Genomic DNA, 18,338 nt, shown 5'->3' on the forward strand with positions numbered 1-18,338 from the left:
CACATAATCTCATAATTCTTGGAGGCTTTGTTCATTTGTTTTCACTCTTTTTTCTCTAATCTTGCCTTCTCATTTTAGTTCATTGATTTGATCTTCAATCTCTGATATCCTTTCTTCTGCTTGGTCGATTTGGCTGTTGAAACTTTTGTATGCCTCACAAAGTTCTTGTGCCATGTCTTTCAGCTCCATCAAGTCATTTATGTTCTTCTCTAAGCTGTTTATTTTAGTTAGCATTTCAACCAACCTTTTTTCAGGGTTCTTAGTTTCTTTGCATTGGGTTAGAACATGGTCTTTTACCTCAGAGAAGTTTGTTATTACCCACCTTCTGAAGCCTGCTTCTGTCAGTTTGTCAAACTCATTCTCTGTCTTGTTCTGTTCCCTTGATGGTGAGGAGTTGTGATCCCTGGGAAGAGATGAGGTGTTCAGGTATTTGATGGTTTTATCCTTTTTGCACTGGTTTCTTCCCATTTTTGTGGATTTATCTCCCCTTGATCCTTGAAGTTGATGATTTTGGGAGGAATCTCTGAGTAGATGTCCTTTCTGCTGAGGTTGGAGCTATACCTTTTTTGGCCTATAGAGGTGCTGCTGGGCTGCCTTGGATTCAGTCAGGCTGCTGGTGGGTGGTCTTCCCCTGGAGTTTGTTTAGGCAGGTGAGTTTAGCCCCGCCTTCCCAGTGGCATCTCTCCTTCCCCAATCTCGATCTTCCTGGCTAGGGTCAAACTGGTGTATTCACTGTGAAGCTCTCTAGCATGTGGGGTTCAGTTTGAGTTTTGTAGGGGTGGGGCCTGCCAGGCCTTATGGTTTGTTTCCCTGCTTTCAACTCTGCCTTTCTGTGGGATGGTAGTTCCATCCCACTGGCATTAGTCCAAACTTCCACCCAGGTCCATGCCGACAACTTGCAGCACCAGATGGGAGCTGTCGCTCAGATTTGCATTGACAACCCACGGCACCCCTCAGCCTGGCGGGGCTCTTGTGGACCATAGGTTGCAGGAGGGATGAGGGAAGCACAGGATCCGAATTGGAGCACTAAAGGGGTGAAGTCCCAGACCCTCCAAGCTGGCTACATGTTCCAGGCGGGGATTTGCCCTGCCCTGTCTCAGTTTGCCCTCCCTGGGCTGCTCTTGCCCCACTTTGACTTGCCTTCCCTGGGCTATTATTACCAGTCCCACTGAAATGAATCCAGCACCTCACTTGGACTCGGGAAGTCCTCTAGCCCTCTGTGTCTCATTCACTGGGAGCTGCATTCCAGTGTTGCCTCCTCTTGGCCATCTTGGTGCCCCACTCTGAATTTTTTTTTTTTTTACGGAAACAATAGAAAACAAGCTGATACTATTCATAGTTTTTAATTAGATAAAGAAGTATTGCATTCTCATATAATTAAATATACTGTTAAATTAGTAGGCATTATTACTTGATTGTTTCACAGACTATGCCACAGGACACCCAAAACTACCAAAGTGCCCTAAAAAGATAAGTCTAGAATTAGATTCATTGCATTTCACATCAATACTGCTAAAAATTTCCTTCAAAGACTGACTCAATTTGGCTCAGAATTAATTTCTGATTTAATTTTTTTCCTCCTTTTAAAAAACGTTTTTATTTCCATAGGTTTTTGGGAAACAGGTGGCAATTGGTTACGTGAGTGAATTCTTCAGTGGTGATTTGTGAGATTTTGGTGCACCCATCACCCAAGCAGTGTACACTGAACCCGATTTGTAGTCTTTTATTCCACAATCCCCTTCTACCCTTTCCCCTGAGTCCTCAAAGTCCATTGTATTATTCTTATGTCTTTGTATCCTCATAGCTTAGCTCCAAGTTATGAATGAGAACATATGATGTTTGGTTTTCCATTCCTGAGTTACTTCACCTAGAATAATAGTCTCCAATTCCACCCAGGTTGCTGCGGATGTCATTAATTCACTCATTTTTATGACTGAGTGGTATTCCATCATATATATATATATGTGTGTGAGTATATATATACACACACACACATATATATACACATACCACCTATATATGTGTGTATATATATATGCATACATATATATACACACATACTATATATATACACACACATATATATGTATGCATATATATATACACATATATATATGTTTTCCTTATCCACTTACCACAGTTTCATATATGTGTATATATATATGCATACATATATATATGTGTGTATATATATGGTATGTGTGTGTATATATGTATGCATATATATATACACATATATATATGTGGTATGTGTATATATGTGTGTGTGTGTATATATACACACACACACATATATATATATGATGGAATACCACTCAGTCATAAAAATGAGTGAATTAATGACATCCGCAGCAACCTGGGTGGAATATATATATATTTATTTATATATATATACACACACATACACATACACATACCACAGTTTCCTTATCCACTTGTTGATTGATGGGCATTTGGACTGATTTTATATTTTTGCAATTGCGACTTGTGTTGCTATAAATATGCATGTGCAAGTATCTTTTTCAGATAATGACTTCTTTTCCTCTGGGTTGTTACTCAGTAGTGGGACTGCTGGATCAAATGGTAGTTCTGCTTTTAGTTTAAGGAATCTCCACACTGTTTTTCATGGCGGTTCCAGTAGTTTACATTCCTCCCGCAGTGTAGAAGTGTTCCCTTTTCACTGCATCCATGCAAACATGTTATTTTTATTTTTTTTATTATAGTCTTTCTTGCAGGCATAAGATGGTATTGCATTGTAGTTTTGATTTGCATCTCCTTGATCATTAGTGATGCTGAACATTTTTCATTAAAAACCCCACTTTTCTTCTCACATACAGTGAATTTCATGTTTCCTTTTCCTGAGCTCCAATTTCTTTTTAGAATTACTTCATTTGGCATCACTAATAGGCAAGTTTCTCCATTTTTTCTGAATTTGGTAGTATCACAACCCTATGCAGTTTTTCCTTGACTTTTCATTAAATTGTATCACCTCTTCCTAATATTCTCTTTAGTCTCTAACATGTAATATGTAATTCTTCAAATATTCAGTCAAGAATTAGGGCCATTAAGTAACATTGTTTTTTATCCTAAGTCTCTGATAAGATTTTGTAAGCAAAATTATATCCTTGCTTTGTAAGCTAGAAGTTTTAATGGATTTGAAACATACTCTGTGTACTTTTTATAAGTGTTATTTTTTTATCCAGTAAACAGGAAAATTAAGTTCGAAGGAAAATACAAAATGAAATTAAATGCACTGGTGAAGCCAGGACCTGAACAATCTCTCAACTTTTGGCCACTGGTCTATGTTACTGTACACGAATGGACAGGAATCTTAAGTGTCTCACATAGAGTGCTTCTCTAAAAATATTGTGGTATTTGTTTACAGATGAATCGGATATGGAGCTGAGGCTTGTGGGTGGAAGCAGCAGGTGTGCTGGAATAGTTGAGGTGAAAGTCCAGGGAGCCGTGGGAATTCTGTGTGCTAACAACTGGAGAATGAACATTGCTGAAGTTGTTTGCAGGCAACTTAAATGTGGGTCTCCAATCAGTGTCTCCAGAGAGCCTCATTTTACAGAAAGGACACTGCGCATCTTACTATCTGATTCTCGCTGCACTGGAAAGGAAGCTTCTATCTGGGATTGTGTACGATGGGAGTGGAAACAGACCGTGTGCCATCTGAATATGGAAGCAAGTTTGATCTGCTCAGGTAATTCCTGGACAAAGATAAACACATTTATTCGATTATTTATTTTTGCAATTATTTAATACATATTTATGACATGGCTACTTAACAATATTAGGTCAAAAGTAAATGAACTAGATAAAAGTAATCCTACCCTCTTATCTAGAAGACATATGTATAATAAAAATATGTAATAAAATGATTCTTTATTTAAAATTGTATAAAGTAGAAGCACAAGATGAAATGAGAAGGCATAATTAGAAGCTATTACCTATTTGCAGAGTCAGAGAATATTTCTGTGAAGTGATAGTTAAGGAAAGATGGGAAGGATATGTATGCTTTAATCATATGAAGAAGTGTTGGGAAGATTACTTTAAACAGTAGTATTTTATTCAAGTACCACACTTGGGAATGAACTTGCGTTATTCCAGGAACTAAAAAAAATGGTTGAAAGAAGAGGTATTAGATCTAAGTGAACAAGGGGGGAAAGTTATAATAAAGTCTTGAAATGTAGGCAAGGGCAAGGTTATTTGTGGAATAGGGATTTTGGCCTTTATTCTAAAGTGAATGGTAAACCATTGAAGGTTGTAAGCATGATAAAACTTGCATTTCAAAGACAGCACTCTGGCTGCAGAGTGCGCGCGCATGTGTGTGTGTGTGTGTGTGTGTGTGTGTGTGTGTGTGTGTATTGGAGAGAGGAGGCTATTGGATGCAGGGAGTCACGTTGTTGGATAATTCTAGGGATGATATGGAATTTTGATTAGGATGCTCATTATGGAGCTGAAACCAACAAAACTTAATACACTGAATGTGGGAATAAAGATAAAGGTTTCTATCTTAAGCAGATGGGTATACTGCAGTTTCATCATCTGGAAAGATAATCTTGGAAGAGAAGCTGGTTAGAGAGGGTGGGATGATGAGTCCAATTTTGTATGTGTGAAATGTGAGGTGATGGTAAGGCAGTCATCAAAAGAAGAGGGTTGGAGGAAAGTGGATACAAGATTTATGTGATCAGAAGACTTGTCTTGAATGGAGATATAACTATTAGAGTCCTAGAGATGTAGATGGAAACTGAATCTAAGAATAAAATGTAAATTGAGAATTTTAAAAGCCTAGATCCAAGAAGAATGAGCTCTTAGCCCTGAAGAACAATAATATTTAATGGTTTACTGACATAAAAGCAGTTGGAAAAGCATACTGAGGAGTAGTGGTTGCAGAATGTCACATCACTAAAACCAAGGGAAGAAGATGTTTCAAAAAGATGGGGAAATCAATTCTGGAAAAAACCTAAAAGGCCAATATAGATGAAACTAAACAATTTCCACCAAGTTTAGCAACAGAGAAGTCATGAATAAATTTAGTAAAAGTAGTTTTGTCACATTAGAAAAAGGAGATCATTTCAAGTTGAGAAGGAAATGGGAGGTAAAGATGTTAGAATAATAGGCATAGATTATTTCCAAAAAGTTGAATTTTAAGGCGAATAAATAGATAAGGTAATGACTAAAAAGGAATATAATCTCCAGGGGAGTTACTCAATTTTTTTTTTTATGGATAGGAGATTCTAGAGTAGTACTGTTCAAAAGAACATCACTTTCTGTGAGGAAGTAAAATACATGCTACTAGCTGATGTTAGGGGGCTATAGAAAAAAATAGAACTAGAAAATAGAATTCAGAGTATTTATAGGACAGAATGAAATTCCAAATAAAATGATTGGGGTAGGCCTTACTTAAAAGGTGAAACATAGACAAAGACTTGAAGGGGATGAGAGAGTCAGTTGTGTGCATATATGCAGAAGGAAAATACAAATGGAGATGCAGCCAGTTCAAAAGCCTTGGGGCAGGATTATGCCTGATATGTTTGAAGAAGAGAAAGGAATCCAGCACAGCTGAAGAGCAGTAAGTAAAACATCAGGACATAGCACCAAGAGAGGTAAATGAGCAGGGGAAGGTCACTCAGGGACAGGCAGGTCTTCGTAGGAGTTTAGGTTTTTACTCTGAGTGAAATACAGAGTCATGGGAGGATTTGGGGCAGAATACTGAGTTAACCTGATAGATCATTTTAAATGACCTCTTTGGATTTTTATTTTTTAAAAGATGAACTATAGAGGAATAATTATAGAAATAGGGAATCTGTAGGAATCTATTACAGTAACTCAGACAAGTAATGTTGGTGGTTCAATCCAGGTGCTAGGCTTGATGGGGTGAGAAGTTTTGGGATTGTGGACATACTTTGAAAATACAGAAAACAAAACTTTCTGAAAGGCAAGATATATTATGTAACAGAAGTCAAGAATTATTTCTAAATATTTGAGTCTCTGGAATGATGGAGTTCCATCAATAGAAATATGGAAGCCTGCAGCCTTAGATAGGTGCTTGAAAAGACTTCAAGGAATTCACACTGAGATGTCTATAAGAAATCCAAGTGGAAATGCTAGACGGAAATTGGATAAATGAGTCAGGAGTTTGGAAATATGCCTGGGTTGGAGACAGACAACTTACGTTACTAATATAAGTAGTTTTTCTGCAAAGAATAGAGTCAGAATAATGGGCAGCATTTTTTGGTTGTTTATAAATTGCTCATTTAGATAGATTCCTGGGATCTGACCCAGTAGGTAGAAGTCCTTCTATTCTTATTTTATACCATCTTGTTAAGATGACTACAAATCTTAATATATACTGTTTAATGCTGAGGTTACTCAGTCAGTGTTTTTCAGTGTATACAAATTGTGCAATTCATTTCCTTCAGAGAGTTCTAAATCTAGGATTGGTGGATCACCAAGACATAGAAAATATGTATGTAATCCAGATCTATGAACTTAAGTCTGTACTGCAAATATTATTCTCTGAGCCCCTACGAATGGGATGTTCTAATGAATGGAGAAAAACTGCCCCGGGGTTAGATGTGGAGATTGGAGACAGGGATAGATATTGGAAAACCCGAAAAACTAACCTTTGAAATACTATTTTGTAGCCCACAGGCAGCCCAGGCTGGTTGGAGCTGATACGCCCTGTTCTGGACTTGTTGAAGTGAAACATGGAGACACATGGGGCTCTGTCTGTGATTCTGATTTCTCTCTTCCTGCTGCCCATGTGCTGTGCAGAGAATTAAACTGTGGAGAGGCCATAGCTCTTTCTGTGGGAGCTCACTTTGAAAAAGGGAATGGTCTAACTTGGACCGAAAAGTTCCAGTGTGAAGGGAGTGAAACTTACCTTGCATCATGCCCCACAGTTCAACACCCGGAAGACACTTGTATCCACGGCAGAGAAGTTGGAGTTGTCTGTTCTCGTGAGATTTTTAATAATCTTAATTGGTCGGGGCTAGAGATGGGGAGTACGGGGCTGGAGCTGATACATCATGATGTCTCTTCTATGGCCCTGTCTCCCCCAGGATATACAGATGCCCGACTTGTGAATGGCAAATCCCAGTGTGAGGGGCAAGTGGAGCTCAAGGTGTTTGGATACTGGGGCTCACTGTGTGACACCCACTGGGACCTAGAAGATGCCCATGTTCTATGCAGACAGCTCAGCTGTGGGGTTGCTGCCTCAACCACAGGAGGAAAATATATTGGAGAAGGAAGTGGTCGTGTTTGGGGACACAGTTTTCATTGCTCAGGGAATGAGTCAGTTCTGGATAGCTGTCCAATGACAGTTCTTGGAGCACCTCCCTGTATCCATGAAAATACTGTCTCTGTGACCTGCACAGGTAAGAGAACAGTGCTTATGGTCAACTACTGTCAACACAGCCCAGATATGGGAGTGTGAGATTAAAGGAAAGAGGGTTAAGAAAATGAGGGCACAGGTGGAGGGAGGATAGGCATGACAGTCAGAGTAACATGTAAGAAATAAAGATAACTAGGGCCATTCCTAGGGTGAAGTTAACACCTCTGTGTTTGGGATTTAGGAGTAGACATTATTAATAAAAATGATTTCAATAGATGACAGGGTTTGAAAAGTCCTTATTATCGTGATTGCTTATTCCATGTTATCACAGAACTCTTCAACCTTTTCCATGTATTTTGGTCTTACTTTTGCCTTATTTCCTGTACCTTCCACCAGGAAACCTGACCCAGCCAGTGTTTCTATGCCCTGCAAATTTATCTGACCCATATTTGCCTGCAGTTCCGGAGGGCGGTGTTTTCGTCTGCTTAGGTAAGCAGAATCAGTCTTACGAAACACTGCAGCTTTTTTTTTTTTTTTTTTTTTTTTTTTTTTTTTTTTGAGACAGAGTCTCGCTCCGTCACCAGGCGCCAGACTGGAGTGCAGTGGCGCAATCTCGGCTCACTGCAACCTCCGCCTCCTGAGTTCAAACAATTCTCCTGCCTCAGCCTCCTGAGTAGCTGGGATTACAGGCGTGCGCCACCATGCCCAGCTGATTTTTGTATTTTTAGTAGAGACGGGGTTTCACCATATTGGCCAGGATGGTCTCGATCTCCTGACCTTGTGATCCTCCCACCTCAGCCTCCCAAAGTGCTGGGATTACAGGCTTGAGCCACCGCGACCGGCCACTGCAGCTTTAAAGAATGTGATTTATTAACTGGACTTTCTCCTTTAAGAGGACAAACAGCTCCGCCTGGTGGACGGGAACAGCCGCTGTGCCGGGAGAGTAGAGATCTATTACGACGGCTTCTGGGGCACCGTCTGTGATGATGGCTGGGACCTAAGCGATGCCCACGTAGTGTGCCGAAAGCTGGGCTGTGGAAAGGCCCTCAATGCCACGATCTCTGCTCACTTTGGGGCGGGGTCAGGGCCCATCTGGCTGGATGACCTGAACTGCACAGGAACGGAGTCCCACTTGTGGCAGTGCCCCTCCCGGGGCTGGGGGCAGCACAACTGCAGGCACAAGGAGGACGCAGGGGTCATCTGCTCAGGTCTGTGTTGCTACCTTTTCACCCTCTACACACACGTGCACACACATGCACACACAACAAATGTAAAGTGTAGTGAAAAGTAGCTTAGGAATACAAACAGAACAAAAAAACAACAACAAAAAATACATTTGATTTTAATCCTATTCTTATACTGATTTCTTAATACACTTGTCATATTTCATTTGTCTGGGTATCATTCATAACTGAGAAAAAATAGAAGGTTGGTCTTACTGTCAGAGAAGGTTGGACCCCAAAAAAGGGACCTTATGTTACATCCACTTTGACCCTAAGAGGTCAAAAGGCATTGAATAACTTGTCTGAGAATACACTACCAACCGTGTTCAGTCGGCCATATTTTGTTGTTCTGTTCTGTTTTAGGCTTTTAATAGCCTGCAGCCATGGTTGTTAGTTTCTGTCCGCCTGTATTCTCTCCCTTGGACATCCCTGCAAATGGGATTAACCTCCTGATAATTTTCTGAATCGAATTTATGTTCCAGAGTAACATGTAGAATGTTGCAGTTTAACTTGTTGATACAAATTTAATGCTCAAATACTTTTCTTGGGAAACTCTCGCTAACGCTGAAATCACACAAGACCGCCAGTTTCCATCAGATAATATGCTGTTAATATGTTAGACTGATTTACGGAATTGTAGCGTGAGCCCTATTGGGAAGAAATGGATTCCTTGGGGAGGAATTTTCCAACTCCAAAGGAAATATTTAACACTAGGTTTTGTATTTTTCTCTAGAATTCACAGCCTTGAGGCTCTACAGTGAAACTGAAACGGAGAGCTGTGCTGGAAGATTGGAAGTCTTCTATAATGGGACCTGGGGCAGCGTTGGCAGGAGGAACATCACCACAGCCACAGCAGGGATTGTGTGCAGGCAGCTGGGCTGTGCAGAGAATGGAGTTGTCGGCCTCGTCCCTTTATCTAAGACAGGCTCTGGTTTCATGTGGGTGGATGACATTCAATGTCCTAAAATGCATATCTCCATATGGCAGTGCCTGTCTGCACCGTGGGAGCGAAGAATCTCTAGCCCAGAAGAAGAGACCTGGATCACATGTGAAGGTGGGTATCTTTCTAAACACTGGCTGTCACTTAAACCCTGTGAAATATAATTTACCACAAATAGCAAATCTTTCCATCCAGGAACACATGGCAGACTCACTGAAAAGTACATGAAACTAAATGCTGATTTATCACATCAGTTGTATATTGAAATTTTATTATTTTGGTTTAGTTTTAAAAGGATAACAACTCATAAACAATTATAGGGTTTTAAAAAATGAAAAATAGGATATGTTTTGTCTTACAAATTCTAGAAAGCTCAGAACTTTTGAGGAAATGTAAATTATTCGGGGACATTAAGCACTTCTATTTTTTCCTGCAGAACATTTTACTATGAGAAGTTAGTTAATTATTTATAAGGCACTTGTAAATTGTCCTATTTGATTAAAATTTAATATGTTTATTGTAGAGATTTTAGAAATTGTACAATTATAAATAATAAATTCATTTCACATTTAATCTGATTATCAAAAATAACTATTACCAATATTCAGAAACATTAACTATTAGTCTATCTTTTGTTCAGAAACTTAAAGTTATGATTGTGTATATAAAATGTAGATACTATATATGTGTATAATGTATTACAGTGTATTTATACATGTATAATACCACGTATGCATAAAGTAGGATTTCTGTATCCTACTTTTATATGTAAAAGTATACTGTAAATATATTCTAATTTCAATAAATAGCCTTCAAATGGCATGCAGTATTTTATCATGTGAACATAAATAATCATGTGATTATTGGTTTTAAGGCTATTTCTCAATGTCGAACAAGTATAAATAATGTCATCATAAGCACCCTTATTCATTTTCAGTGAACCTCTGATTATATCTGAAGGTTGTATTTCTAATCTCATGATGAGTGGGTAAAATGAGTGAACATTTTTTATGTATCTTTATATGTACTAGTTAATTGCTCCAGCAGAAAGCCTGTGTTAGTTTTCATTCTTATCACCAGTATATGAGAGCATCGATTTTATTTCACCCTTCCTACCAATGTTACACACAGAGAGAAACACATACAGACATACATGTAATTAATTCCCAGATTAAAATTTCACCTATTGCAACATAATTTGCATGTATTTGGTTAGTAGTGGATATGGACATTATTTATGAATATTGTCCATTTGTGGTTTATATATATATATTTTTTTTTTTTTTTTTTGAGACGGAGTCTTGCTCTGTTGCCAGACTGGAGCACAGTGGCGCAGTCTCGGCTCACTGCAACCTCCACCTCCCAGGTTCAAGCGATTCTTCTGCTTCAGCCTCCCAAGTAGCTGGGACTACAAGCACATACCAAACGCCTGGCTAATTTTTGTATTTTTAGTAGAGATGGGGTTTCACCATGTTGGCCAGGATGGTCTCGATCTCTTGACCTCGTGATCTACCTACCTTGGCCTCCCAAAGTGCTGGGATTACAGGCGTGAGCCACCGCGCCTGGCCTGTGGTTTATATTTTTAAGCACTTTGCTTCCTTTTACTATTATAATTTTATCACACAATATCATTCCCCAAACAAGAATTTGAAAAAAAAAAAAAAACAGAAGTCTTGAAAAAATACAAATATCACCTATAATGCCATGATCAGTTGATACTATATTAGCTGATGTTATACTCTTGAGTATCATATATCTGTATGTATTTTATATATATTCATGTATATTATTGCAAAAATGTTATACTATGTGTATTCGTGCTGCTTGCTCTTTTGATTTAGTAATATTTTCTCACACTAAAGCATATTTCTTATACTATATCATATGATATACCATATGATATAGTATATCATATGGTAATATGATATACTATAATCTCATGCACCACAGGCCTGTCATTGGACGTTTAGAAAATTCAAGTTATTTTTCCGTTTTAGTTAACATCACATTAAATATCCTTAAGCATGCAGAAAATTATTTTAGTCATATTTCTCAATATTTTCTTTCCAAAATCTATTTTTCCATTTAATCAATTATATTACCTGAAATTTTGGATTTCAACTATCTTAAGTTTTACTTTTCAATATTTTACATTAAAATTTTGCATCTATATGAATATGAATGATACTATGCCTTAGATTTTCTTTAGTGCTCTTTTTATATTTGTTGATTTTAGTATTGAAGATTTGTTGCAATATAAAATTACCGGATAAATTCTGCCAACTTGTATGATCTTTAATATTACATGGAATAAAATTATATTTCAGTATTTGAGAGAGATAACTATAGCTATTTTGGATGGTAATTTGTTAATACTTAAAAAGAATGTCTAGGACTACTGGGTTAATCTCATTTTCTTGAGTCAATTTTGTGAAAGGATTAAAGAATGTATTAGTCAATTATCATGCTGCTAATAAAGACATACCCGAGGCTGGGTAACTTATAAACAAAAAAGGCTTAATGGACTCACAGTTCCACATGGTTGGGCAGGCCTCACAATCATGGCGGAAGGCAAAGGAGGAGCAAAGTCAGGTCTTAACATGGTGGCAGGCAAAAGAGTGTGTGCAGGGAACCTCCCCTTTATAAAACCATCAGCTCTTGCAAGACTTACTCACTATCACATGAACAGCACAGGAAAGACCCAGCCCATGATTCAATTACCTCCCACCAGGTCCCTCCCACAGCACATGGGAATTATGGGAGCTACAATTTGAGATTTGGCTGGGGACAGCCAAACCATAGCAAAGAAGTAGAATTAAAAAACATACTCTGTTGCAGCACAGTTTACAATAGAAAAGACCTGGAACCAACCCAAATGCCCATCGATGATAGACTGGACAGGAAAAATGTGGCACATATACACCATGGAATATTATGCAGCCATCAAAAACGATGAGTTTGCGTCCTTTGTAGGGACATGGATGAACCTGGAAACCATCATTCTCAGCAAACTGACACAAGAACACAAAATTAAACATTGCATGTTCTCACTCATAGACGGGTGTTGAACAATGGGAACACATGGACACAGGGAGGGGAGCACTATACACTGGGGTCTGTTGGGGGGGAGGGAGGGGGAACAGCGGGGGGTGGGGAGTTGGGGAGAGATAGCATGGGGAGAAATGCCACATATAGGTGAAGGGGAGGAAGGCAGCAAATCACACTGCCACGTGTGCACCTATGCAACAATCTTGCATGTTTTTCACATGTACCCCAAAACCTAAAATGCAATTAAAAAAAAAATCGAATTTATTATGAGATAGCCAATCAGTGATGCACTCTGTATTAGTAGGAGGTAGAAGCTAGTCTAAAAGTATTTATTAATGAGACAGAGATTTACAAAAATGAAGAGAAAAATCAAACTCTTTCAAGATCTTTGGCTATGAGAGAGAGAAAAGGGCTAACATGGTAACTGGATAGGGGCTCCTATGACAAGGAGAAAGAAGACTTTTTAAAGGGTGCATGTGAAAGTTATCAGGTTAATTGACTTGGGGATGAGATGTTTAGATCAAAAAGCCCTTTGGAATAGAAGACAAGTTACCTAAAAGTTCATTATCTACTGAAACTTTAGCTTTTCCTATGCTATTACAGAAACTAAAGTCCAATAGAGAAATCCTGAGATTCTCTTTTGGTCTTCATGTTATTGGTGGGCAGAGGCAAGGCAGAGGCTTAGAATATGAAGGAACATTTAACAAAATAATGAAGAATGAGAAATAAAAATGATAATATCATTCTAAAATATTGATGATTCTGCAGACTTTTTTGACAGCAAGTTTAAAATGGCCCCAGTTATAATTATCTGCAGTGAAACTCAGTATTTCAGGAACTGGCTTGAAGGAGGTAGAGAGTTAGGTTTATCCTGCATTTGTATACAGCCATGTAGGTGTGATGAGAGGTCACTAGTGCCAAGGCATTGTTCATTCGGGAAAGAGAATGTTTGTAATTATCATCTTAGTATACATACTTTACAAGGAGTGAAGTGAAGGCAAGAAAGGACTGATAATTGGAGGGCATCGAAGAAGCAACAGTCTATAGACCAGACTTGAGCCAAATGAACATTAGTTATATTTGGAGAAATAGTGAAAATGAGAGGAGCAAGATAGGGTGTTTGGGTCAGATAGAACATTGAACTTTGGAAAATGAAATCAATATGTTTTGTTTTCAAACATCTAGAGTAGAAAATAAATATCTGGTTTGGCCTTGCTGGAGATGCTTCACCCCTTGACTGTGACTAGGACCAACCACAGTCATGTGTAGGGGCTTATTCACTTTACAGGTCATTCTCTAATCTACGTGACATTGAAATTCTGCCTTCCTTACCACACCCATATTCATCAAACACATTTACTACTTTCAAGTTTTTCTACCTCAGCGTTCTCCCACAACCTCCTTCAGGAGTAAAGACAGCAATGTTTTGTGCCTTTGTAGATAAAATAAGAGTGCGTGGAGGAGACACGGAGTGCTCTGGGAGAGTGGAGATCTGGCACGAAGGCTCCTGGGGCACAGTATGTGATGATTCCTGGGACCTGGCCGAGGCGGAAGTGGTATGTCAGCAGCTGGGCTGTGGCTCTGCTCTGGCTGCCCTGAGGGAGGCTGCGTTTGGCCAGGGAACTGGACCTATCTGGTTGGATGAGATGCAGTGCAAGGGAAATGAGTCATTTCTATGGGAGTGTCATGCCAAACCCTGGGGACAAAGTGACTGTGGACACAAGGAAGATGCTGGTGTGAGGTGCTCTGGTAAGTGTAAAAAAGGCTGCACTTAAACTGAGCCCCCTACTAAGGGTAAAGGACATTGGGAAACAGCCTCAGATAGTCGAGCTGAAGTTACTAGGACTTCTTGCTGAAGAATGAAAGGCTGTGTTAAACTAATGTTTTGCCCCAACTAAATCAGATAACGTTCCACAGTTATCTAAAATAGCCCCCATAATTTTGAGGGAAAAAAAGCTGGATTTAGCCTTAGACTTCCAAGCAAGAGGATTCTGTGTGATATTTTAAATGGCATTTGATATTCACAGGTGTAAAAAGAACATCCAGTTCCTTTTCTTTCATTTACATCTTCTCTCTCTCCCTCTCTCTCTCTCAGGACAGTCGCTGAAATCACTGAATGCCTCCTCAGGTATAGTTTTCTGCCTCTCAGTGGTATAACCTAAGGTTATATGGAAGGTCAAGGGAGGGCAGAAACTGCTACGATAATCAAAGAAGACTGAGGACTGCAGAAATACGAGACTGTGGATGGCAGCCAGTGGTATCGGTAGCTCTGTGACTGCTTTGCTACGCAATCCTTCTTCAGAAAAATCCTTTTTACATGCAGAGAACGATAAGACTCTCTTGCTACCCTCATAGATAGAATTATCTCTTTAGGTTCTCAAATAGTCTTTATGAGACTGGCAGAAACAGCTCAAGCTTCAGGGGAATTGCTTAAACCCGGGAGGCAGAGGCTGCAGGGAGCCGAGATCGTGCCACTGCACTCAGCCTGGGTGATGGAGTGAGACTCCATCTCAAAACAACAACAACAAAGAAAGAAAGAAAAAGAAAAGAAAAAGAAACAGATCAGACCTTAGTGTTTTCTGAGTCTGGTGTTTTAGTAATGAATGCAATGCAAGAGGAAAGATTTAATTATTGATTCTTTTGTGTAAAATTGGAAGTAATTTAGGGCAATAGAATTACAGAAAGATTTGGATTCAGTTGTTCCAAGATAGTTTTCATCTAAAATAGCTCTCAGAGATTATGTACTGTTCATGAATATGTTGAAACGTATAGCCATCATTCTTCTCAGCAACTAGGGAACCAGTTTTTTTCCAGTGTATAAACCCACATTTGATATTTACTGGTTTAATACTTATCAATGTTTAATTTCTATACAGGTCATTCAGCACTTATTTTATCTAGTGTCTTTGGGCTCCTTCTCCTGGTTCTGTTTATTCTATTTCTCACGTGGTGTCAAGTTCAGAAACAAAAACATCTGCCCCACAGAGGTGAGAGCCCCACTGGGATTGCATAAAATGTGAGTTACCTGCCACCAAGGGCACACAGGATGGGGGCTTCCTGCAGAGAGGGAGAAATGCACTGGCCACCTTGAGTGAGATGGATTGGAAAGTACCAGGCCAAGTGCAGACGCATGTGGAATGATCAAGAATCAGCCAATCCACAATTCCCATTTATACAAATGCAATCTTTTAGAAGCTGCAGCCTGAAATGCAGATGATGAGTCACATAGGCAAAGATCTCAGCTGACAGAAGGAAGGTAATTGTATGTTTTGGTTCAGGATCTAGATTGCAGAAATAACCAATAGAAAATGTGGAAGCATGGTGGAAGATTAAGAACAAGGGGTTTGAACACCACTCATATAATTTACTAGCTGTGTGGCCTTTGGCTAGAAACTACCTTTCCAAACTCCAGTTTCTTAATTTGTAAAGATAATAACAGTACTAACTCATTAGGTTGTTAAGATAGTTAAATAAATTAATCATCTGTATGAAAAATGACCAGCACATAGTAAATACTATGTAAAGAACTTGGTAATAAAAGTAGAGGAATTTCAATGGTTCAAGAAAAAGGAGAATAAATATTAAAAATACACTAGCAGGGGTAGGTGCCAAAAAGGCCATTGGATTTTAGCGCAGAGGGATTAATATGTGTCAAACCTTAGCATTAACTGTCCTAATATAAGGGATAGGCCATTTGAATCTGAATCCTAACCATGAAGCATCCATTTTCAGTTTCATCTAGAAGAAGGGGTTCTCTTGAGGAGAATTTATTCCATGAGATGGAGACCTGCCTCAAGACAGAGGACCCACATGGGATAAGAACCTCAGGTCTGTGCAACTCCAGGGGCCTCATTCCATGGAGAGGGTGGGAATATGAGGCAATTCCACTGATAATTAGAAATTCTCCTCAATGGAGATGTGTTTCAGCCTCTTATACAAAATCAAAGGAAAACAAATGGGAAATAGATAAAATAAAATATGACTCAAAATTAAGAAAACCGGAATATACATTCTTGCTTATTTCATCCTCAGGGTTATATTGAGTTCATGGCAGAGGCACCAAGCACAGAAGACTAAAATAAAAAGTATTATTTCTTCTAATAATCAGTCAAATATTTTGTCCACAATTTCATTCCAAACCCAGTAAACCATAATTATTTTCCAATTTCATTACATTATTTTTTAATGTGGTGGCTAAGTTCCTTGAATCTTATCTATATTTGTACATTGATAATTATTTTAAAAAGTTTTATCATGATATATAGAGTGGACAAAACAGTGCATAAAACTAAACCTTTTTTGGAAATAACTTGTAGTGGAATTACTGTGACAATACAATGAACACCATCTGGCAAAGAGACTTTCCAATAGCCATAAAAAATTTTACTACTCTAAGTTATAAATGAGAATTTTTTTTTTTTTTTTTTTTTTTGAGACAGAGTCTCACTCTGTTGCCAGGTGCCAGGCTGGAGTGCAGTGAGGCAATCTCGGCTCACTGCAACCTCCGCCTCCCGGGTTCAAGCAATTCTCCTGCCTCAGCCTCCCGAGTAACTGGGACTACAGGTGCGCACCGCCACGCCCAGCTAATTTTATTTTTTTATTTTTTTATTTTTAGTAGAGACGGGATTTCACCATGTTGGCCAGCATGGTCTGGATCTCTTGACCTCGTGATCCGCCCGCCTTGGCCTCCCAAAGTGCTGGGATTACAGGCTTGAGCCACCGCGCCCGGCCATGAGAATGTATTTTACTGAATAATCACTGACACTAAATACTTTCATCATTTATAACGTTGCTAATTTAGTATTTGACAAGTGGCATCTCACTGTTATTTTTAATTAATATTGTTTTAAAATTTTGTTTTTGTATTGAAAATAACGTTCATATTCTCTAGGCATATGTGATAATTTAGTACATTCATATAATTTATAAAGATCAAATTCGTATAATTGGGGTATCTGTCACCTCAAATATTTGTCTTTGCATTACACCAGAAACATCTGAATTATTCTCTTTCAGCTATTTTGAAATAGATTATAGTCACCTTATTGATTATCAAACTCTAGGTTTTATTTCTTATAATCGTATATTTGTACTCAATCAACCTCTCTTTATCCTCCCTTTCCCTTACCCTTCCCAGCCTCTGGTAACCACTAATCTACTCTCTATCTTCATGGGATCAACAATTTTAGCTCCCACATATGAATGAGTACATGGGTATCTGTCTTTCTGTGCTTGGCTTATTTCATTTAACATAATGACCTCCAGTTCCATCATGTTACTACAAATAACAGGATTCCATTTTTTATGGCTGAAAATGTGTGTGTATATACCACATTTTCTTTACCCATTCATTCATTGATGGACACATAGGCTGATTCCGTATTTTGGCTATTATAAACAGTGCTGTAATAAACACGGTGCAGCTATCACTTTCATATATGATTTTCTTTTTTTTTTTTTGATATATACTCAGAAGTGGAATTACTGAATCATATAGTAATACTATCTTTAGTTTTTTAAGGAACCTCCCTACAGTTTTCCATAATGACTATACTAATTTGCATTCCCATCAATAGTGTGTGAGCGTTCTCCTTTCTTCATATCCTCGCCAGTATCCATTATTTCCTGTCTTTTTGATAAAAGCCATTCTGCCTGAAGTGTGATCTCATTGTCTTTTTGAGTTACGTTTCCCTGATTATTAGTGTTGTTGAGCATTTATTTATATATCTATTGGCCATTTGTATGTCTTCTTTTGAGAAAAGTCTGTTCAGTTCTTTTGACAATT

At 38.6% G+C, this 18,338-nt stretch overlaps 1 protein-coding gene across 4 annotated transcripts in view; it reads left to right on the top strand.

The window, feature by feature from the left end:
* CD163L1 (CD163 molecule like 1) overlaps positions 1-18,338 on the top strand; it is an 85,680-nt gene that overhangs the window by 54,995 nt on the left and 12,347 nt on the right. For 3 of the 4 annotated variants that reach the window (XM_064377483.1, XM_021671249.2, XM_064377485.1), the window contains 10 exons: positions 3,386-3,706; positions 6,654-6,968; positions 7,071-7,385; positions 7,739-7,831; positions 8,236-8,550; positions 9,299-9,619; positions 13,994-14,302; positions 14,649-14,681; positions 15,430-15,540; positions 16,286-16,381. In XM_064377483.1, the coding sequence (XP_064233553.1) occupies positions 3,386-3,706; positions 6,654-6,968; positions 7,071-7,385; positions 7,739-7,831; positions 8,236-8,550; positions 9,299-9,619; positions 13,994-14,302; positions 14,649-14,681; positions 15,430-15,540; positions 16,286-16,381 (2,229 nt within the window). The remainder of the gene's footprint in view (positions 1-3,385; positions 3,707-6,653; positions 6,969-7,070; positions 7,386-7,738; positions 7,832-8,235; positions 8,551-9,298; positions 9,620-13,993; positions 14,303-14,648; positions 14,682-15,429; positions 15,541-16,285; positions 16,382-18,338) is intronic. The other variant, XM_064377484.1, reaches the window with a different exon arrangement.

The sequence above is a fragment of the Aotus nancymaae genome, unplaced genomic scaffold, assembly GCF_030222135.1.
Source record: "Aotus nancymaae isolate 86718 unplaced genomic scaffold, 86718_ANA_hifiasm-v0.15.2.pri h1tg000016l, whole genome shotgun sequence".
Lineage (NCBI taxonomy): Eukaryota > Metazoa > Chordata > Mammalia > Primates > Aotidae > Aotus > Aotus nancymaae.